The sequence below is a fragment of the Vipera ursinii genome (genome assembly GCF_947247035.1).
Source record: "Vipera ursinii genome assembly, chromosome: 3".
Lineage (NCBI taxonomy): Eukaryota > Metazoa > Chordata > Lepidosauria > Squamata > Viperidae > Vipera > Vipera ursinii.
Window position 1 is genome coordinate 190830475 of NC_139516.1, and position 23085 is coordinate 190853559.

Consider the following 23085-nt stretch of genomic DNA (forward strand, 5'->3'; position numbering starts at 1 on the left):
TGGGTTTTTATGCCTTCTTGGGCTTTTGTATTTGGAGTTGTTCCTGTTCCTGTGGCATGAACTTTGACCTGAGGTTCAGTGTGCCCTTTGAGTATTCTGATGGTGGTGGGTTAATCCTATTATGTCCTAACATTCATGTCCTGCTTCCCTGGGGCTGGGGCTGATGGCTATGTCCTGTGTTGGATTTTTTTAGGTGAGGGTTTGTTGGTTTTAGTTCTATCTCTCTGCTATTGTTAGCTATCAGTTTTACTGCAAAGGATTTAAAAAAAATCCTGGCTTGAATGGGTTTCTGCAGGTAGCATTTGCTCATGAATGGGGCCTCAGTCTTTCTGAATGGGACTATCAAATCTGCATTTTTACAGAGCCGAAGGCAAGACAAGAAGCAACAGGTGGAAACTAACCAAAAGGAGAAGCAACCCAGAAATAAGGAGCAATTTCCTGACAGTTAGAACAATTAATCAGTGGAACAACCTGCCTCCAGAAGCTGTGAATGCTCCAACATTGGAAGTTTTTAAGAAGAGAATGGACAGCAATTTGTCTGAAATGGTATAGGGTTTCCTGCCTGAGCAGGGGGTTGGACTAGATCACCTCCAAGGTCCCTTCCAACTTTATTATTATCATTATTATTATAACATTTGAGAATAAGTAAAAGGAGGAGCTAATCTTGAAAAACTAAGAGTCATTTATTATTTGTTTTTAGATAAGAAAGCACTAAGAAATCATAGGGGCACAGATTAAGAGATCAAAAGAATTTCCTGGAACAAAAAACTAACCACTTCCTATTGTTCCCAGAAAGCAATATGAATATCTTCATGAATTAACTAGATATTGACTTCAATTTGACTTCCATCTTTAAGACAGGGGAAAGAAGATACATACTGTAACTCTTACACAATATATTGGAAACCAATAAGCATCATTTATTGTCTCCTGCAAAAAAATTCTTGAAAACATGGTTTCCAACCTGTACCACCTTTTAGGACATGAGGCTGGTTAGCTAAAACATTATTATTATTATTATTATTAATAATATAAAGTTGGAAGGGACCTTGGAGGTCATCTAGTCCAACCCCCTGCTCAGGCAGGAAACCCTATACCATTTCAGGCAAATGGCTGTCCAGTCTCTTCTTAAAAACCTCCAGTGTTGGAGCATTCACCACCTCTGGAGGCAGGTTGTTCCACTGGTTAATTGTTCTAACTGTCAGGAAGTTTCTCCTTAGTTCTAGGTTGCTTCTCTCCTTGACTAGTTTCCATCCGTTGCTTCTTGTCCTGCTTTCAGGTGCTTTGGAGAATAGCTTGACTCCCTCTTCTTTGTGGTAGCCCCTGAGATATTGGAACATTGAAATATCAAGACGAAATTAGTATATAAATTGTGGCAACTGGAAAATAAATACTTCATAATTACCTCACTGGTGAATAAAGCTCTCCTGAATTCAAATAGTTCAGACATTCCAATCTGCAAGCTGCAAGTCCTGCTAATGGATATTATTCTTTTCATTCAATTTCTTTGTTGTTGTTGTTTTCCTTGTGGTACTCAGGAAACTGGATTTGGCCTTGGGAATAGCAGAACTCCATTCTGGCATATGAGGGAAAGGTTTATATTAAGATGCATCGTGTTTTCAAGTTGCCTCACCAAGGTCAAAACATTTTCTATTTGCTTTAACAAATGGTCATTTCCTGTCTTTTCTGACTAGTCTTGTTCTTGCAACATCAAATTTATTTTGGAGCCTCTGTTGCCTTAAAACTCAGGCACTCTTTGAGTTTGACATGGAGGTGGTAAGAACTTGACCCCTGAATTTGAGAGGAATACTTTTATCTTTGCAAAGGGTTTTTCCCCCACCTGAAAATCCAAATCACCAAGTAATTCAGGCAAAGCAAAAAAAACAAAACCTATTAAGGGTCGGAAAGTGTCAAGTCTTTTTAAGGGCACAGGGACAAGTGATACATTCACTTGTATATGTGATACATCAAAAAGCAAGTGATTAAACAATAAAAGATGCTGGTTACATGCGAGACTTAAACAATAGAAAACATTGATTCTAGATAACATTCCACCAGTGGCAAACTTATGGGTTACATTATTTTTTTTCCCAGCTCGGATTGTATCTTTCTTAAAACCTGCAAGTGTATTGCAAGGACTTTCAGACTATGCTCTCTGTTGTTTAGTGCTGAAAAGACAAGTTCTTACAGACCCAAAGAAATGGCCTTGGCTAAGAAAAAAAAATGTTTTCCTGAAGTTACAAAAGAGGTCTACTGTGTTAAAATGCTAGTATCACCTTTTAAAATGCTAATAATGAAGCCTAACATTCCAGATAGCACCTCCAAATATACTTCAGTCTAATACCTCCACCCCATTAGCAACATAGAGCATTGTTAATGCCCAGTGCCACCCTGACAATTATTTCATCACACAGCAAACTCATCCAACTTAAGCCTCTTCCTTACGTCTGTCTTATTAGCTTTCCCATTTACCATTTTTATCCAAAGCGGACAGCTACAAGCTTGAAACTTAAAACAAGCCAAAATGTAGCTGCAGGAACTCTCAGAATCCATCCACTATAAAATGAACACTTGGCCAAGAGAGCCACTTCCTTATGGTGGAATGTCTGTAGCTGCTTAGCAACAGCCAAGAGCATCCAGTACTCAACTGGCGTTGATTATAAGCAGTCTGTCAAATATGGTAATCTCCTGTCAGGGAAATGGAGGTGGGTTCAATTAACAAACAACTCCAGGCTTGTTGAAAACACAGCATATCCAAAAATAGCTTTCCTCAAGAAGATCAAAAGTACTGTAAAATAATTGTCTTCACTGTTGTTTTGCACTATAGCTCCTTTTTCAACAGTTTATATTCTAACTGTAAATGGGTCCAGAATCCATCTCAAATACTTTCACCATCCTTAAGGCAATTCTAATATTAGTCTCTCTCATGTCCCTCTACAGCTCTGAAAATACCTTTGACCTGAATTCATCTATGCATTAAAATGCATTAAAAGAAAGGGCAGAAGGCAGGTTGAGATTTGATAACACAGTTTTCTTTAGTTGGGGGAACATTGAAATATAAGGTCAGAATTCCCAGCCACTGATCACTGATTACAACCCCAGCACTTTTGGAAAGTACAGGGACAACTGTACTTGTAAAATCATTGAGAGGTAATCTCCCCCATTGACTTGCAAGCTCCCACGATCTTTCCCCTCTTTAAATTAAACAAAAGTAGTTGCAAAATGGCTGATGTAATTCCAGCATATGATTTTGTGCTGTGTTCATTTGAGGTATCTGACTCCAAGATGGATATTATAGCACGGTTTGGTAGATTAGAGAATGTTCAGTCTGAACCAGTGTTTTTCACACTTAGCAACATTAAGATTTGTAGACTTCAACTCCCAGAATTCCCCAGCCAGCATGGCTTTCAGAGTGGCAAGATTGATGTTAGATCTATGAGGGAGTCCAGTCAAGAAGCACACCCAGGAATCATAACTTTAATTTTATTCTAAAATTACATTAATAGAATCTTGCAAGTTTGAAAATATCCCTCCTACCCCTCATTTTTACTCTCCAAAAAACTAGGGAAAGTCCCGTCAGAGATGCTTTCACCACTTCTTCTCCTTCAGACTCAAATTTCATTTATCAGACCATTATCTACCCTGTAATGCTTCTCTAAGGCCATTCCTACAAACCATTACAGATTGTAAGAGTAAAAAAATGGTGCCTGTTACTATGAGTGTTCTGGCATGTAGGTGTACACGTATCATTACAGATATAAATGTGTTACGTAATAATATCAAACTATCAACATATTTTTAGACAGGCTCACAAAATCACTAATAATGCAACCTGCATGTGTGCATGTTCCCATTGTTTAAAACTTTCTACAACCTGTAAAGTGTTTTCCATTCAACAAGAATTTTAGATTTTAAAAAACCAAGCTCTCTTTTTCAGCCAGTTGTTGAAAGACATGATGACATTTACTTAATTGTCTTTTATTCATTTCAATATATTTGGCGGCTGAAAGAGTGTGTTCCTTTGCAAATGCAGGTGCGGTATATTAAGAGGGGGGAAAATAAGTACAATAAATCCGAGCTACAAAACTGTTCATAAAGTATCGCTTGTTTACCATACAGTATATTAGAGGCAACTCTGGAAAATATGAATCTTATTTGAAAACATCAGGCTGAACTGTATTCTCTGAATCCTCAGAAGTTGCTGTACTGCATTGTATGCATCTTATTCCTATACCGTGTTAGAATCTCTGTCTTATGGGAAAGACCCCATCAGCTTCACCCATTTCAATGCAACAATTATATACATTGTCCAGTAGGGTGAAAGTGGTTGTTGCAGTTCTTCTACCCCTAGGACTAGTGTATAGATAATTAAAAAGTCTTAAAAAGACAAAATTAGCCCTATGGAGAGATGGAGTTGTACTTTATGCCGGCGAGCCAACCTGTAAGGATGCTACATTTCTTTAAAAAAAAACACCTGTTGGGCCACCCAGGTTTTGAAACTAGCACATCTTTTGATTATTTCCCACTATATATATATATATATATATATATATATATATATATATATATATATATATATATATATATAATGAATAAGGAAAATAAGGAATAGCACTGAGTTTCAGTCCTTTCAGGAGCCATTCATGATCTCATCCTCACCCTCAACCAGCTGTTTCATAAGCTTTCAGACAAGGAGAAAATTCTGTATGATGAAGACAGGAAATGCCTTCATTTGGTGCTACTAAAATTATTTCCAAGTGAGCATCTGCAAATGACTTTTCCAGATGCACTTTCTCTGCTAGCTAATGAGCCCTGTCTCCAAGTGTGAAATCTAAGTGAATGCTCTCTCCATCCCCAAGGAATTTGTCTTTTAGCAGCTCCACCATCGCTAGTCCTTAAGGCTAAAAGGCATCTGTTATTCATATTCATTTAAATTAATAAAAGAGATGTGTTGATTTACTACTAATCACAGTAACTTAAAATGTAACTTCTTCCCCCATCATTCCAAGGTTCAGCCCTTGCCCTACTTCACTGACTAATCAGTTATTTCCAATCAAACTAACTATATCAATAATTAAATGTAAGATTTTTTTAAAGCCATTACACACACAAAAAAACCCTCAACTTGAACTGACAATAAATCTTTCTATACTACTTGACTGACCTAGAAATGTTGATGCTTCATCTTTTGCTTATGGCCCAACATACCCCAAGGAATAATTTTAACTGGCATAACTTTTTTTTCTGCTCAGAACAGTCATGTTTCCTGAAGGGTTTATAATGCAATTGGCATCTTCCCTAGTTAACATCTGAGAGCTGTGGAAGATTACTACTCCTTAATAATGGAGTTGAAGAAGCTGACTACAGTATAAGGTTTTTCTAACTGACATATTTTGCTAAGTCATGGTGGGCAACAGATGCTCCCTCAGGAACCTGAAACAGCTCCCCAAAGCTGATTCCTTTTCTTTCCCCTAAAAATCAATGATTTTTTCCCAAGTTTTCTTTTTTTAGGAGCCACTATAAAGTTTAAGGCACGGTTTGACCCTGAAGTTTCTTACCCCTTCCTCTTGATGGCTGGATTCCATATGCTTTTGGCTTATCATTGTGTATGAATCTAATCATTGGGAATATCCAGCTAACCATGTGGACTGGCAAGTGTGATAACCCAAATTTGAACTATTTTGCTCTTTATGTCCAGAACTGAGAAATTTGTGGCTCTGTGAGTTTAACTAGACTGTGATTCCATCACTCATTCACTATGTTAAGTTAATTGGAGTTATGTTCCTAAAATATCTGGATGACAACAAGTTCCCCAATCCTGTTCAAACATTGAACTGTCATGGCCACCCAATGCAATATTATGGTTGATTAGGATTCAGCTAGCAAGATCCACAATTAGTAAATATAATCCAGGCATTATCTCTCACATTAATCTATGTGACTGGGCTGTTTGGTGGGTAAAATAATGGCAGATAGAAATGTATAATGTCCCAAGGGCAATTGGGAAAATTGAATTAAAAATTAAGTATAGCAACCAGCTGAACAATTTTCCATATTTGAAGATGGACTGTAGGAACCTGACAGCTGAATCATTAGATTCATGGAGAAAACAGTCTCCAGGGAAGATTCAGGAATCTGAAAATATCCAACTATTCCAAGATGCTTTCTCCTAAATGGCAGATGTTTAAAAGAACAAAAAGTTGTGATGCTATTTTTATCTCAGAGAATCTTTACACTACTTACTTGCCTCAAGTTAATTGGGTTCTTTGGCTTACTTTGAAATGGCTGAGGAGACTCTTAATGAATCAGATCCTTCATTAAATTTCTAGTCCAGCTATACTGTAAGCTCACTTCTGCCACTTAAAGTGTTTTTCCTCTTTCCCTACCAAAACATTCCACCAGTCCATGGCACTTTAATTAGATTTATCTTACACATTTAATTTATATTTTGTGTCCCCTCCTCCCACCAAAATTAGTGCAGGTTTCATTATTTCACAGAGTACAGATAGTCCTTGACTTACAACATTCTCTTAGTGACCGTTAGAAGGCACAGAAAAAGTGACTTATGACCTTTTTTCACAATTATGGCAGTAGCAGAATCCCATGGTCACATGATCAAAATTCAGATGCCTGTCAAGTGACTCATTCCATCCCATTCCATCAAACCGTTGATAATTTAACAAGTACAGTGATTCACTTAACTATGTCAAGAAAGGTGGTAAAATGGGGCAAAATTCACTTAACTGTCTCACTTAGTAACAAAAAATTTGGGCTTCATTGTGGTCGTACATTTAGGACCAGCTATACTTTTTAAGAGGGACGCGGTGGCTCAGTGGGTTAGGACGCTGAGCTTGTCGATCAGAAGGTCGGCAGTTTGGCGGGTCGAATCCCGAGTGCCACGTAACAGAGTGAGCGCCTGTTACTCGTCCCAGCTTCTGCCAACCTAGCAGTTCGCAAGCACGTAAAAATGCAAGTAGAAAAATAGGGACCACTACGGTGGGAAGGTAACAGCGTTCCGTGCGCCTTTGGTGTCTAGTCATGCCGGCCACATGACCACGGAGACGTCCTCGGACAAGCGCTGGCTCTTCGGCTTTGAAACAGAGATGAGCACCGGCCCCTAGAGTTGGAAACGACTAGCACGCATGTGCGGGGGAACCTTTACCTTTACCTTTTATACTTTTTAACTGATAAATATTTTAAATGCCATTGGCTAGCAATATGATATATAGCTATAACCTGAACTGATCTCAAAAATATGACATCTCTTCATTATTCCTGGATTTCCAAACATCCAACATCCATGCCAAAACATTAGTTATTCCATTCTTGCATTCAGTTTCATTGGACGAGTCAATGCATCAATGGACTTCATTCCATATCAGCAGTGCAGATCATACTTAACAGTTTAGCTGGATGAATACATTGATTGTTCTATAGGTTTGTATCAACTACATGCAGACATATTAAGTTCACATATTGTGCTAAACCCTCATTGTATCATACTATATAAATGTTTTACAACACATCATTCTACTTACATGACAAATTTCACACATGGCACTTAGAAGTACTTCAGGTAGTACTAAAGTTCAGTATTCAATTTCACATATCACACGAAGCCTTTGAGTTTTGATTTAATGTGCTTTCTGAGCCTAATGGTGGATAATCTATAATTTCTAGCTTCACACACTGGATGAACTCCATCACTGTATAAGCCATAGAATAAATCATGTGCCAGTGTGATATTTAAGTCCAGCCATACCAGATCCTGCAAAATGAGAGCTGTAGCTTTCTTCCACTGAATATTCAACTTGATGCTTCTGTGATGACCTCTGGCAGAGCAAGAAGAAAGCATTGCCCTGATGTCCTTGATGTTCCCTCTGCTCTCAGGAAATAGCATGTGGCCACCTTCTTCATGAATTCATGACCTCTCCAGCTCAGACGAAACTCATACAATAGCTGAATCCACAAAATCACTTAATGCTAAAATACAGTTTAGTAGTGTGTTCTAAGAATCTTGGTATTGGGATTTGTTAGCAGTGCTTTATGACTTTGGGTATTTGAACAGTGAGCTTGCTCCTGACATGCAGCAATCTACTAAGATGCCCTCATGCAGCTCAGCTTTCCTTTCTGCTTTTCTGGCTCATTTTCAAACAGGGGCTGAAACTGTGGGACCCACATTGAAAGCTACAGTTTCCCAGAACAAGAAAGCTGGTTAGCTGCCTCTGCCTCCTACTACCAACTTTCAGAAGCAGAAAATTAGATGTCCATTATGCCGTGGAAAAGCAGAAAAAGAAACTCCAGATTTTAACTGCAGAGAGCTGTAACTGCTTAAAGTGACTTCCTCCTAGTCCATAATATAGATTTTTTCCCCCAGCCATGTTGTGTCGTGTGTCTGCCTAACCTCTGCTGAAATTTGAGTCCAAGAACTTGGAACTTGGTTTTCTTAGTGAGCCTGAGAAGCATTCGTGGATACAAGGAAGATGTGAGAGATTTAGCTTTTGCTTGGCATTGCAGCATGCCAAATTTTAATACTAGAAAAATAGGAAATGAATTAAAACAATAAATACAAGGTGCAAAGAGGCTGGTGAGCAGCAGGTGAAATATACATAGACACCAGGCTGCAAAGCAACAAATGTGGCCTTTGTCTCAACAGTTCCAGGTCAGCTGACAAGTGTTTTCTCCAGCCAAAATAGTGAAGTCAGCTCATTACATTTGTTCCTTTTTTGGCCAATGGGTAGCTTCTATTGGACTCCCCTTTGAAATGCAGGAAATGCAGCCTCCCCTGGACTTCTCATACTACAGAAATTAAGCACAGGGCTTGCAAGGAAGTTGTTAGGTAAGTCATAGATGACTTTATAACCTTTTTTTTTTTTGCCACGGCTAAGTGCATCACTGCAGCTGTTAAGTGTATCATATGGTTGTTCAGGAAATCTGGCTTCCCCCACTGACATTGATTATCAGATGCTGGCTGGGAAGGTCGCAAATGGCAATCATATGGCCCCAGGACACTGTGAACATTGTAAATACATACTGGTTGTCAAGCACCTGAAAACTGATCGCATAGCTCTAGGAATGCTGCAACTATCATAAGTGCAAAGACCAGTTGTAAATCACTTTTTTTCAGTTGCAATTTTCAGCTGTTGTAATTTTGAATGGTCACTAAACAAATGGTTGTAAGTCTAGGATACCTATATGGTACGGTATGTTTGGGCAGGAGGGGGCGGGTAGGGTAGTTGGAATTAACAAAGGCAAGCAACTGTTTTAGCAATGAAGAGTTCTAAGTGATGCCTTATGTAAGCACACTTGCCATCCTGGTGGGCTGATAGCAATGAATTACATACAGTATCATCTTGTCACCAGTGTCAAGTGTAAATCTGAATAACGTGTAGGTTGAAGTGCTATAGAAAATTCTGTATTGATTTGGACTGAAGAAAACTCAACAGTTGTGGGGGTGCAAATCTATGCAAGCAACAAAATGCTTTATGCATTTCTACGATTACTGTGGAAATGTAACATCTCCAACTTCCTGCAATGCATTAATGAAGAGCTTGAAAATGCCACTTTCCCTTTTAATAACTTTAGTGCTTATTAACAGCTGACCTCATTTAGTTGCAAACATTCACTGAGAATGGAGCAAAAGCAAGATGTCAAGCCATTACCCTCAATAAACATAAGCCATGACATCTTGTCTTCTTGTCTTGGACAAAAAAAATGATGTATTTGCTTGTTTTTCATGCATATGGTGATCTAAAAATGAGTTTTCCCCTTCTTCAATATGTAGTGGTTACCATGTAGTGCTACATGGTAACCATTACATATGTCCAACTAGTAGTTCCCAGAATTTGAATTGCTTGAATTGAAACACTGGTTGAAAATTTTCAGAATTTGTTGACTAAAAGACTGTTCAGAGTCATACACCATACTAAGCCTTAAACCATGGCTAGTTTCAGACGGAGTGATGCCCAAATATACTGAGTTCATTAAATATGTTAACTCAAAACTAAACACAATGACTTGTTTTTAATCAAAATACATCTTTGATTAAAGATGTCATACTGCATCTGCCAACTTGTTCATAATGGGCAGTATCAACCCATAATATAGATTCGCTAAATCTTTCAAGTCTACATTATTAATTGCATGCCTTTCTGTCTGCTTAAAGGTCAAATCTCCTGCAGTTGAGCTGAGCTTCTTGAGAATTCATGGACTTGCCCAGACAATTTCTTGACAATAGTAAGGGAGAGATTCCTCCTTGCTTGCTGTCAGGATGCTTTTCAATTTCCTAATCTAAATTACAGACCTATTTTCTCTTTGCAGTTTCTCCAAGTACCACCCAAGCCTAACCCTGCTTAGCTTCCAAGTTGAGGTTGGTCAACTGTGGCCATATTGTTGAGAACCAGAAAGTTGTATGGGTCCCTTTTTTTTCTTTTGAACGTATAAGATATCATTGGTTAGAAAGAACTGCTGGTACCAATAGGTGGGTAAAAGGTGAGCAAGTGTTGTGGACTGTGCTATAAATCACTCTCATCTGGGATCTTTTAGCCTGCATCCCCTACTTCTAATAAGATAAAGATAACATAATCTCCCTTAGTAGTTTCTGCTAAAGGGAAAGGAGCAATGTTTCCTATAAAAAATATTCCTAGCAACACATATCTAGGTTCCTAAGTTATTGCCCAGATATGACATCTAACCTTCTCCAGATGTTGTCTGCTAGAAAAAAAAGTGGTTTATTTTTGGCAGAGGGTCAATGGTCTGAGTTCCTGGGTTACTGTCATCATTCAATTCTGAGGTGATAGCTATTACAGATATCTGTCTCACCTAAAAATATCACTAGCCCACTCTCCCAAATATTGATAAAATGAGCTACCAAACCATCTTCAGGAATAAGTGTTTATATTTCCCATCTCTTAAGGATAGTATGAAAAGGTGACAAAAGCCTGTAAGTATTTCACCTTCTTCTTCAGGTTAAAGTTAAGATTAGTTGTTTATACTGCCTTCAAAAATCTCCAATAAGCAGATAAAATGCCATAATAACCAATGCAGAGAACAAAATTACAGTGACATAAATGCAAGAACTCAGCCTGGGAGAAGGATTTATTGTTGGCTGAACAATTCAAATAGAAATAATTGTGTATAGCACTCATTTCAAAATGATGCATTTCACTGCACTTAATTTACTTACATTTGTGTTTCCTTTGTGAAGATGCTGCTGGCAGATAAGCCAAAGCAGTAACTAACAATGATGTATCTTATGAACATTTTCCAGTACATAAAAATTTGATCAATGTCTGAGTTGACCTGATCCAATTCATCTTAATACAGAGTCAAAAAAATAAATTAGGAATGTGGTGGTCTATTATCAAGCACAACATACGTATGTAAAAATCAGTCATTGAACTGCAGTTTAACAGACCATTTCATCATATCCTGAAGCCAGTGAAATGTTTGCATAAAAGAGAACAAGTCAGGGACTGCAACACGGACTGATACATATATTTCAACCACTTCTCATTTGCTGCCCCCTTTCTTTGGAGTTGCACTTAATTAGCACCAATTCTGTTGGGATGGAGGCAAGTACTCAAAGCCCAGCTGTGGTGGAATCTCCAGCTCAACTAGAAGTAGGAGTCAAAGGGGGGGGGGGGCTGAGCTTAGAGTCTTTGCACTTCGGTAATTGGCACAGACCAGGACTCCTCCAGAATCCTTGAAGCCTTATATTGCCATTTCCTAAGGAATGCAGTCAGTCTGTTAAGATTCTTGTAATGTAATTGACTAGCAATTGTCAGGCACAAGAAACCAGGAACAGGAGTAGAGTTCAAAGCACTAAAAAAGATTATTTCATGCTACCTATACACAATAATCTGATCTACCAACAGTCAGGCCAAATTGGCATTGGATAAAGGTCAATGGAATTCGTGTGTGTGTGTGTGTGTCTGTGTTTGTGTGTGTGTGTACTTAGGTCTCTTGTGGGGATGTAACTGATGATGTAATTGACCACAACCTCGGACTCCACCTGGTCATCTCATCCATCAATACAACTACTGATGTACAAATGATTCTGTTTATTTTCCCCTGACAGGATGGATGTGACATGAAACTCGTCTCTTTTGTGATAGGACATTGTGTTGAATGCAATTCTAATTGTTCTTGGGTACAATGTGGGTGCTTGTAATTTGTTATGATCTATTATTTTTAAACCATATTTATGGGTGTTGGGTATGTATGCTACTTAGGGTCAATAACAACTGTAACAGCATATAAGGTCAAGAATTATATATAAATATCTCTAAAAGTCTTTTCTCCCTCTCCCTGCCAAAAAACCCACACAGCCTTAAATCTGGGCAAGGCAGCAATGTGATGTTTATTAGATGTTCCTGTTGCTAATCAGCCTGCTTCTTCTCAAAATTATGATTTATTATTAGATTGCAAGACCAAATGACTGAACAACTAAGCCAACTAGGGTATACCCTTGGCCTGTTCTCCTATGTTTATGTCAGCTAATCTTCAATGTGTCATTACATGCCTTTGCCAACAGTCTTACTCATATACGTTCATGAAATAATCAACTGGTTAAAGAGCCATCCAATGACAGATGGGCAGAGCTGACCCAAGAGACAAAGAACATCCCTCTAATTTTCAGATCCAGAAATCAAAGACTGTGGCTTCCTCCAACTCAAGAGTGGAGTGGTTAGGTTTCTATATGAATGTAAATACTCCATGGTGCAGGAAAAATATATATTAGGAAAGCTATATGCCAAATAGGAATATTAGCAAAAAAAAATACACATAGGGAGAATGTATATATGTAAAAAATACTTCTCATTTTTAAGAGACACAAAACTACAACTTAGCAAAACTGAAATTGTCCAAAAAACTGGGGGGAGGCAGATTTACTGACTTTTCTCATCCCCACCCATGATTAGATGCTGAACCTAAACTCTGCCTCTGCCTTCCAATCTCAATCCTCTTTAACCATTTAATTTAATTTTGCTATAATATGTGCACTTGGAAAGAGGGTGACAAAATCTGCAATGATTTATCTTGATTAATCATTAACCCTAATCCTGGACCCATATCATAAAGAGCTTCAAAGGTGGTAACCAACATCATGATTTGGACCCAGAAGCAAATTATGTGCAGTAGCTAGTGCAGCTTGTGCAACAGAAGTGTTACAAGTGCCACTCTCTGGGCTTCCAGAACTGTCCATGTCATCTTGTTCTATAGCAATTATAGCTTCTGCCTGCTCTTCAAGGGTAGCTCCATGTAGAGCACGTTGCAGTAATCCAAACAAGAAATGAGCAAGACTTTGATGCTTACAGCCCACTCACCAATTGGCATGGAGCTCCCAAACAGTGATTCCAAGAAAACAATAAGGCTTGGGGGGAAAAAGTTGCCCATGTCCATTGCCCAGGGCCAATAGGAAAAATTAGGCATTTTGAAGATGGGCAGAATACATTACTTTAGTTAGAAAGCATTTATATGCTAATACAAAAGTTTTATTGTATATGGTACATATTTAGTTTTCATGTATACAGATCCAACATGATTGAAAAAGCTAGGAGACATTCTAATTTGCATCTGGACCCCAAAAGAAAACATCATAAGACACACCATTGGCAGAAACACCTACTTTGCATTTAGATGTGTTTTGCCGTTAGTGTAGCACAGTGTACAAACAGTTCTTTATGATTCATTAAAGATGCACACATCAGTTCTAGAAGAAAGGGGCACTGATATCTGGAATATTTTAAAAGTATTTTAAATACCTGAGTATCATTTTCTTCTTGTGGAAAGGCTACAGCTGAGTGGCTGTGAACAGTCTTGGCTCATAAAAAATGTATTTTCGCAGGAGCACAAGATTGTCATGCTATGCAGTCCTGGAAAAGATAATTAATTACAGATTGGTCTTTCATCGTGATGACCAAGTCCACTTAACTTCTGAATCTAAAACAGGCCAGGATAGATGCAACACAAGTAGTTCTCAACTTATGACTGGAATCTTAACAACCTTTAAAATTATGATAGACACCTCTCCCCCACACTTCAAAAGCTATTTACAACCCATTTTCAAAGTTATGATGGCTACACACACAGCAGCTCACCATTTTGACCATTTGCAGCATCCCATAGTCATGTGACTGTGATTTGCTATGTCTTTGCTATGGAAAAAGTGCTCATTGGGGAAAAATGATTTCCTTAATGACTGATGTTTGCTTGACTACTGCAAAAAACATAGAAAAATCAAGTTCAGTCACACGATTCCCTGGATAAATCAAATTTGCTTTTCCAGTGGACTAAAATTTATATGCTAAGAAAAAGGAAATAGATATAGAAATGGTGTGTTGTGCATCCTTTAGATTAGAAGTGTGAGTCTGCATTTAAAAAACTGGCAATCCCTAACCTTGAACACAGCAGCCCTTTCCAGATTATGTGGGACCCTATCTCTACTCCATCCATGTAGATTCCCATAACTTTCCTATAACTTAGGTCAATGTGGCACATTAACTTATGGCTAACTGAATTCAACCCAATTTTCTAGTTCTCAGTGACAAATTCAAAGCACCACTGATCTACAATTTAGTCAGTGTATTTTAGCTGAATAGCTGTGCATATTCAGTGTACATGATCAACTGGAAGCATGGTCCAAGACAAGCCAGGGATGCACAAAAAAGCGTTAACAAAAATAGAAAAAACAACTCTCAACCAGGAATCTTATAACCATTATCTAAAAGAAATGTTAATCCATTACTGAGTGCTAAAAACTGAAGATTTTGAAGCCACAGACTCCAGAACCACACCCCTAGGTACCAGCTGCATACCCTCAAGACAATCCCTCTGTCAACTCTAAAAATGAGCATGACTGCAGCCATTTTTCCTACTCATTTTCGGTTGACACATAGAACGGAGGGACAGGGTTTCGCCAGAGTCTTCGCTAGTCTACTGAAGAGGCTCCTATCTCACAATAGGTCATCAGAAGATCTGAATCTCAACCACAAACTTCTCCAGTGGGTCTGAAATTTCACCAGCTCTGTACTTTCTGTGGCTAATTGGTGCTCTTCATTTCATCCTCTGAATCAAGCATGGATTCCTAGGTTACCTGAAGATCTGAGATTAGAATAATGGCTTTTAGAGACCTGATTCTTCAGGATGTAGTTCAGAAGTTGTTGTCCCAGAGAAGAACTTAGATGTTTCTAGCAGGGTCATTATACTGTATTATACGCCGTACATTATTTATTTAGCGTATGGCTGGTCACACACAGAATTAAAAGCACTTCATATTTACAAGTTAGAACAGTTAAAACAATTTTTTTTAAAAAAAGAAGCAATTATAAAACCTAAGAGGAAAACAGAAATAACATTTCAGAGTTTAATGTCGAGTTTGGAGATCCAGTCAGTACAATACCTCCATAAAACAAGAGCAACCTGAAGCTTGAGACCTTCCAAGATTTTTGGGAAACATTTGGAAAGAATACAATTCAAACCCTGTCTAACTAGAAAAAAAAATGGGAAAACTAGGAGCCAAATATAAGAAAAGGAAATGATAGCTGCTTCTGTACAGAACATATAAAGGAACAGCTGCAGGAAAGGTATCAAGTTCCACAGTCATTTTTAATTTTCAAAAGAAAGAGAAACTATTCTGAAACATTCTTGGGAGTATGCTTTCTTATAAAAAAAATAGAACCTGTTGGGAACAGGTTGCTCTTTTAACTCAAGTCAACTTTTCAAAGGGAAATCAACCAGTTATTCTAATCCTTGTTTCAATCTCTAGTGGACAAACTAGAATTTAATAACATTTTCCTTGCACCAGCTGCGCATTTAGAGAGAAGGCTGATTGCCAGGCTCTTCTAACTGGAGAAGGCAGAAGCGTTCAGGTTTGATTTATTACCGGTAAATCTCTGGATAAAATCAAGATCATAGAAAATGATCTAAAGCTAAAAGCTGCCCAAAGCAAGAAACACAAAATTACCACAAAAATGTGAGATTTGATTGGGTGCCACAGGCCCTTCACTCTTATAAAAAAGCGAGTATGATAGGCTTTACTGTACTGCCACCTACTGGGTATTACTGAAATATCCCAACTGCTAAAACCAAGCTTGTTGATTTAACCTTGGGACATTAGTTTGTTTTAGCCAAATTCAGAATCAAGGTTTGGAGAATGTTATCTGTGTGCTATTACAGATTGTGTAGAAATTGTGTGTTCCTTTGGTTGTTTAAAGCAAGTGTTTCTCAACCTCAGCAATTTTAAGATGTGTGAACTTCAACTCCCAGAATTCCTTAGTCAGGGTGCTGGGTAAGGATTCTTGGAATTGAAATCCACACACATCTTAAAAGTTGCCAAAATATGGAAACCCTGGTCTAAAGAGAAACTAGAAACTAGCAAAACGGGGAATGATCTAGTGAAACTGAAGCCCCTACAGCATTTAACCTATTTTACTTGCAATGGTTTCTCTTTTTACTCCTAGCACTACTGCCTCCTAACCTCGTAGGAAAAGGCATCATATCTTTTTACACATTATCTGGGTCTCCAGATTTAGATGTCTGTGACAAATTGTGTTCATTGTAATACATCTAGTCAATGGTTAGACTAACTCTTTTGATGCATCCCACGAAATACTGTCAACTTCCAGCCACCCTACAAATGAACTTTCTGTGTAGCAGTGTCAGAAATCTGGGTCTCTGTCCTGACTTTAGAAAGGTACCTGGTAACTTTAAAGCACCTGTTGAAGACCACCTAGCAGTCCTAGCCATTCCAATGAGAATGTTATGAAGTTTTATTTTTCTTGCCTTTCCCTCCATTTTAAGTTTCTAAACTTTTCTAATTGTATAAATAATGGTTTTGAGATCAGATTTGTACTGAAGGAAATGGAGAAGAAATTCTACTTCACAAACTACATTGGGTACCAGTTGGTTTTCAGGCGCCCCTTTGTGGTTCAGGGCATGGTTTCCTCTTGAACATCCTTCTCCAACCATTTCTACCAATCTGGTAAGAATTGGTAGGACAGGGGTGTTCTGGGTCCTGTCCACAACCCGCCATCTTGTAGGACTTCGCTACTTCTGCTTTCTGGAATTAACATTCCCTGCAAGGTTCAAACAGTTAGTTTCTAGGAAAGCATTAATAAAGTAGTTAGTTTTCCTGTCAGACGGCAGATCAGACAATTTGTGACCTCACTTAAAAGGTTGTACAGTATGCTATCACTGTATTTGACCCTGCACTGTTTTTAACACATACGCTGCAGGAACTAACCAACTATATTTTGGGGTTGAGACTAGTTAAACTTAGGCAATATAGTTAAGACTGTGTTTATAACATTGTGTGAACTTTAGCATGCTTACTGAATTAACCTGGTTGCTTGGCAAAAAAAAATATGGTTGGCTAATTTCTACCTCAGGGTTAATAGGGTGTGCAAATAATTTCACATGCATGTTCAAATTGCCCATTTTGAGTGCAAAACAGCTATTCTGGGCACCACTTGGACTCTCTCAATCACTTTGGAAGTATTTTGTATGTCAACAGCTGTTCCATATTCAAAATCCTGGAATACTTCCAAAATGATTAAACCAGCCCTCTGACACAAAACAGCTGTTTCATTCTTGCAAACTTGAAAAAGAACATGGTAAAGGTCAACATGAATCTGAAACATTTTTCATATCCCTAACTTCTACTGTCTCTGGCATCTTAGGGATTGAATTTGGGTTCAGAGCATATGTTTCCACAACCAGCCTTTGACTCTGGATAAGAGCTTTGTGTAAATTGTGGTAAGTTATCCTCAATGGATCCAAACAGAAAATTCACAAAAGGAAAACCACAGAGTTTGTTCTCATGATTTTTATTTAAATCACTTCGTATTTTTTCCTCAAAACGTATGAGTGACAAACTATGAAGTATTCTTTACATTGTCCATTCTAGTTTATATTTATGACATTGTACTGGTGAAAAAATAAATTAAACTGAATTAAAAAGATTTTACAAGACTTAATGCAAGTTTTATGTCATTAATAAAATGACTAAATCAGAATCTTATACATGAAACAGGAATATTTGAAAAAGCTTTAAAATACATCCAACAAAATATCTCATTTACTTCCCTGAAGTGGATCAGAAGGCCTGTTTCCTTAACTAAGGCTGAATTCAAGACCAAATTTCCACGGATAAAAAAGGGAAAGCTTTATAAGCTTCAGATCTTTAAGAACTCACACTGATAGTACAATTATTGACATATTTACTCTAAGGTAAAACTTGCTGAGTTCATCAGCCACTGACTTTCTAACATTGCTTTTTCTTATTACAGTTCCTGAAAAAGCAATTTTGCAACTATTTCACCTTTAAAGCTATGGGGGTTCAAACAATACACCCAATTTCTAATCTGTAACCCACATTTAACTGATCACACATCACAAACCTTGCAATGGCTTAGCACAATGTGTCAAAGCTTCATCAATTCTTGACAATATTAGGGTGTGATTTATTTCATCCCTGTGATATATTTCATCCTTAAATTGTGCCTCTATTCGGACTGGAACAGTGATGAATAAAACTGTCTCCTAACGCAAAGATAATGGGAGCTGAAAGTCCAAGCTATCTGGAAGGTACTAGCTGACTCAGGAATTCTGGGAGTTGAAGTCCATGAGTCATAAAAGAGCCGAGGTTGCCTACCCCTGTACTAGTGCAACTTCCAGAAGAAAAAACAATGATATCCTGAGGATTGTTAAATTATCCCTGCCTCTGCCCTACCCAACCCCTTTACTGGATGCTCATACAGAAGGTTTGACAAGACTGGTTTTCCCACTTAAACATTAGCTATGATGTTTCACAAAGGAAGCTTCGGTTTTGTCAATTACCTCTATATTTTTGTATTTTTAAAATATACTTTTGTAGTCAAGATATCTGTTTTTCATTGCTCATATGCTAAATAAGGGGAAGCTTAAATCTTATCCCACTACATGCAATGAAGCTAAGTTCATATGATATCATTATGTATAAATTATTCAATTACCCCAACTTTCTAAGTCTGCATGACACACCAAAAACTAATTATAAAGTCTGGGTTCAGGCAAAACACTAACTTAAAACGCCCTGGATAGTTTTTGGATCAGTATGTCATATAAACACAGATACTGTTCACACACTACTTTAAGCACTAATTTGTTATGAAAATAGCTATGTTTGCATATCAAGAACAAGCTATCTTGGTTCATCATGCCAAATAAGCCAAACCTTTGTGTAAGGTGATCAGTTCTATGTCATGTGGGTCGCTGCAATCAAGTTTAAAGTCAAAATGAAGTTTTGGGGCCAAATGAAAAAAATCCCTCCAAAACACATTACTTCAGACCTTGTGCTGATTTGACTAACTAAAATGAATGATGCTTTTAAAGGATTATAAAGTGCTCCTGTCATCTTCATTTTCCCCAAGTACAATTTTCTCTTGCATAAAAACAAAATCTCCACTGAGGCAATTTCAATACCTGCTGATTACACGTCCATGTCCACGTTGCTGTCCTTGAAACAATGCAGAAGAGGTTTTCCATTGCCCCTACAATGTTTTTCGAATGTAGATTGTAGTCTTCTCTGATGGTCTCCCATCCAAGCATTAACCAAGACTTTATGCTGGAATATTCCTTTAAGACAAAGGAATATTTCTTTCATCTGTCTTTCATCTCAGATCAGTTCAAGTACTGAGGTAGGAAGGAATGTTATAGCACAGTCATTCTCATCATCATAAAAGCTTTCCACTCTAATGATGGGATTGGATTTTATCAAAATGATCAGCTGTCAAACTTTGTCCTAAATGCCACAATATAGTTTTAGAAAAGCTGCATGATGTTACAGAATGAATTGTTAAAGAGTGAATACATGCGCACAACCTGTAACCTATTTGTAGAAACTTTTCTATCAATCATCAATAGTGAATAAAATATTCCAAGAATACCCTACTTGGATTGCAAGAAGTTTCTTGTGGTCATTGATGGTGAAGTTTGGCTTTGTGAATCTTCCAAGTCGGCAGCGTCAGAAGTCAGCATCTAAAGTAAATACCTTATTATTTGCTTGGGACATAACTGCAAAATGTTGATATTCTGAAACTCTCCTCTCAAAGAAATTGGTTTTTCCTTCCAGGGAAATGTTTTCCATGAAGTCAAAAGGGTTTTCTGCTTGAAAGATCTGAGAAAACCAAAGTTATTATTAAAACATAAGAACTGAATGAGGCACTGCAAGGACAAATTAATCTTTGGTGATTGCTACAGAGCATTTCAATTTACCACCCTACCCCAATCTGGTTTCTTCCTCTTTGAATAATAATAATAATAATAATAATAATAATAATAATAATAATAATAATAACAACAACAACAACAACAACAATAACAACAACAATAATAATAAAGTTGGAAGGGACCTTGGAGGTAATCTAGTCCAACCCCCTGCTCAGGCAGGAAACCCTATACCATTTCAGACAAATGGCTGTCCAGTCTCTTATTAAAAACTTCCAGTGTTGGAGCACTGATAAGGATGACCAGGAGAAAACCAAGATATTTCAAGTTTTCTAAAAGCCTTCAATTTTGTAATGATTGACAGATCTTTTTACTTTGCCCTCTATATGTTCACATCTTTTTTTCAAACATCACCTGTTCTATCACATTCCATATCAGTTTGCACTTTTAAACAACACAAGAAAATTCACAATCTCTTCAAATGCACAAATATGTGTATATTTTTGTGCACATTTATCTCTAAGCATTGGGGGCTACAGCTTGTTTATCTGCTGATCAGTAGGTTATTTCTCCCAAAACTGAACAGAATAGATCCAAATTTGCTGGGAGCCACCACATATGGAGATGCAATACGTTCCTTCATTACAGTACAAAGGATAAACCAGATGCCTGTTCTGGCCATGAATGGAAAGACACTGGACTGAACTCCAAAAGCTGTGCTTTGGACTATTTCCCTACCTTGATAAAACTATTTTTAATTACTTACGCCAGCCTTTTCAATAAAAGATACCTTTCAGTTTACCCTTCAATTCTCAGAATTCCCATGAAAAGCCATGGTGGCTGGGATTCCAAGCTGTATCTCAGATACCTTAAGATTCCAAACTTGATATAGGCTACTGTGAAGTCCGGTTTTTCCATGTGTGGAAAATTGGAGTGTAAATATTTTAAACTTGGCATTAAGCTTATAAGTGAACTGCAAGAAAATATGATCATAAAAGAAAAGCCACTGGCTTTACCTACAGATACACATGCTACCCATACACAAATACAGAACAAATACCATAATCCTTACAAATCAAGAGGTCAGACACTACCTTGACATAGATTTAGGCAAAGTTCTCTTCACAGGCCAAAGCTCCACGCAAATATTTTCCTAAATTACTTTACCTTAGGGAAACCCAGTTCCAGGAGCAGCCTATCAGCCACAAATTCAATATACTGTTTCATCAGAGTACAATTCATTCCAATCAACCCCACAGGTAAGGCCTCGGTCAAGAACTCCTGCATAGTAAAAAAAAATATGAAATTATTTCAGAGTATTTTCCAGGAATAATTTCTCAGTTCACCATAATTCTGGAAGACTGAGTCACTGTGATGTAGTTGTTCACATTGAATAAGGACCAGTGAGATCTGAGTTCCAATTCCACAAAGTCCCATATTTTCTTTTGGCCATTTTGAATAGTTTTCCAGCAAGGGGCTACCCCATGAAACCTATATATATATTTAAAAAATTGATTTGTGGCAGCTTTTAGAATCTTGGAGCTGCTCCTAAGGCTTTGGTGGGATATTGGGGGGGGGGAGAGAAGAAAGGGAGAGAGAGTTCTTCTCCACCAAAGCTTTTAAGAGCAACTTTATACAGTAATTATTTACCTTAAAGATTAATCAATTTGACTGTGGTTTATAAACCATGCCCATGGTTTAGGATATTGTATGAGCTCAGCCAATTATGCTTCATTCAGCAAATAACTGACCTGACCTTCATACCATACTTTTTTGAACAATCACAGCAGCAAATCACAAGGTTATAAAACTTGGATAGAGCAGTTGTTTGCATAACACATTAAATCACAACTAGTCCACCACATTTTAACCTACAGGATTAGTTAACCCAGGGGTAGGCAACCTCTTTTATGACTCATGGACTTCAACTCCCAGAATTCCTGATTCAGGAATTCTGGGAGTTGAAGTCCATGAGTCATAAAAGAGCCGAGGTTGCCTACCCGAGTTAACCCAATCCAAATGCCACACTAGGATGTGCATTATGCAAATTCTGAAAAAAACAACTGAATACCTCATATTAAAGTTCATCATAGGCCAAGTGGTCTTATAAATTATTTTGAGGTTGATCACAACTATGTCCAGGCAAAGGTCTCCGATCTCCTTACCTTTTCAATTTCAACCGCATTGGCAATGATCTCTTTCACCCTTTCCTCCAAAGGTTTATTCATTAAATACTGAAAAATCAGACAAGCAAAGTCACAGTGGAGCCCCTTAAAGAAATAAACAAGACAGAAACATAAGAACTTTTTTTGAAAAAGCAGAAGACATTTTTTATGTAAGAACTACTTTAAGCCTTTGCAGCTTATTTTTTAAAAGTTAAAATAACCCACTAACAATGCATGTTAACAGCAATGATTTAAAATGTGTTTTAAAACTTAAAATAAGATATGCATTAATTGTCTATAGAGATGTCTCCAGACATCTCTTGCCTAACTCACAAACTTGCTTTGCATACCCTAATCATTGTAAGTAAAGTTTATACCATTTCTATTTCATAAGTCATATTTATTACCCACTCAATATCTTAAATTCAAGAGTAGTATGTTGGAGACTGGGAAAACATACAATCCTAAAAATATTGGTAGAATTGGGAATTGTGTTTTCTCAAACTACAACATATTATACTACAAAAAATGATAGCATTCAAAATATTCTTGTTTACCAGCAATGTGTGATTTTTTTTCCAGATTTTAATGATGAATGAAACATCATCATGAACTTCATGTCCAAAATAGTAATAATCCCCATCAGTCAATTGCAAAAGGTAGCTTTACTTGGAACAGCTTACAACCTGCAAACATTCTCTAACATCATTAA

The 23085-nt window shown here is 37.5% G+C and overlaps 1 protein-coding gene across 3 annotated transcripts in view; it reads right to left on the bottom strand.

Annotated features, from left to right (window-relative positions):
• Nucleotides 1-1518: 1518 nt before the first annotated feature.
• Nucleotides 1519-23085, bottom strand: part of RRM2B (ribonucleotide reductase regulatory TP53 inducible subunit M2B) — a 30023-nt gene continuing 8456 nt past the window's right edge. The window contains exons 7-12 of one of the 3 annotated variants that reach the window (XM_083359813.1): nucleotides 22374-22478; nucleotides 21376-21489; nucleotides 20033-20158; nucleotides 19465-19617; nucleotides 13767-13877; nucleotides 1519-1576 (exon numbers count right to left, since the gene is read on the bottom strand). In XM_083359813.1, the coding sequence (XP_083215939.1) occupies nucleotides 13863-13877; nucleotides 19465-19617; nucleotides 20033-20158; nucleotides 21376-21489; nucleotides 22374-22478 (513 nt within the window). In that variant the 3' untranslated portion in view covers nucleotides 1519-1576; nucleotides 13767-13862. Of the gene's footprint in view, nucleotides 1577-13766; nucleotides 13878-17832; nucleotides 20159-21375; nucleotides 21490-22373; nucleotides 22479-23085 lie in introns of those variants that run through there. The other 2 variants (XM_083359812.1, XM_083359814.1) reach the window with 2 other exon arrangements.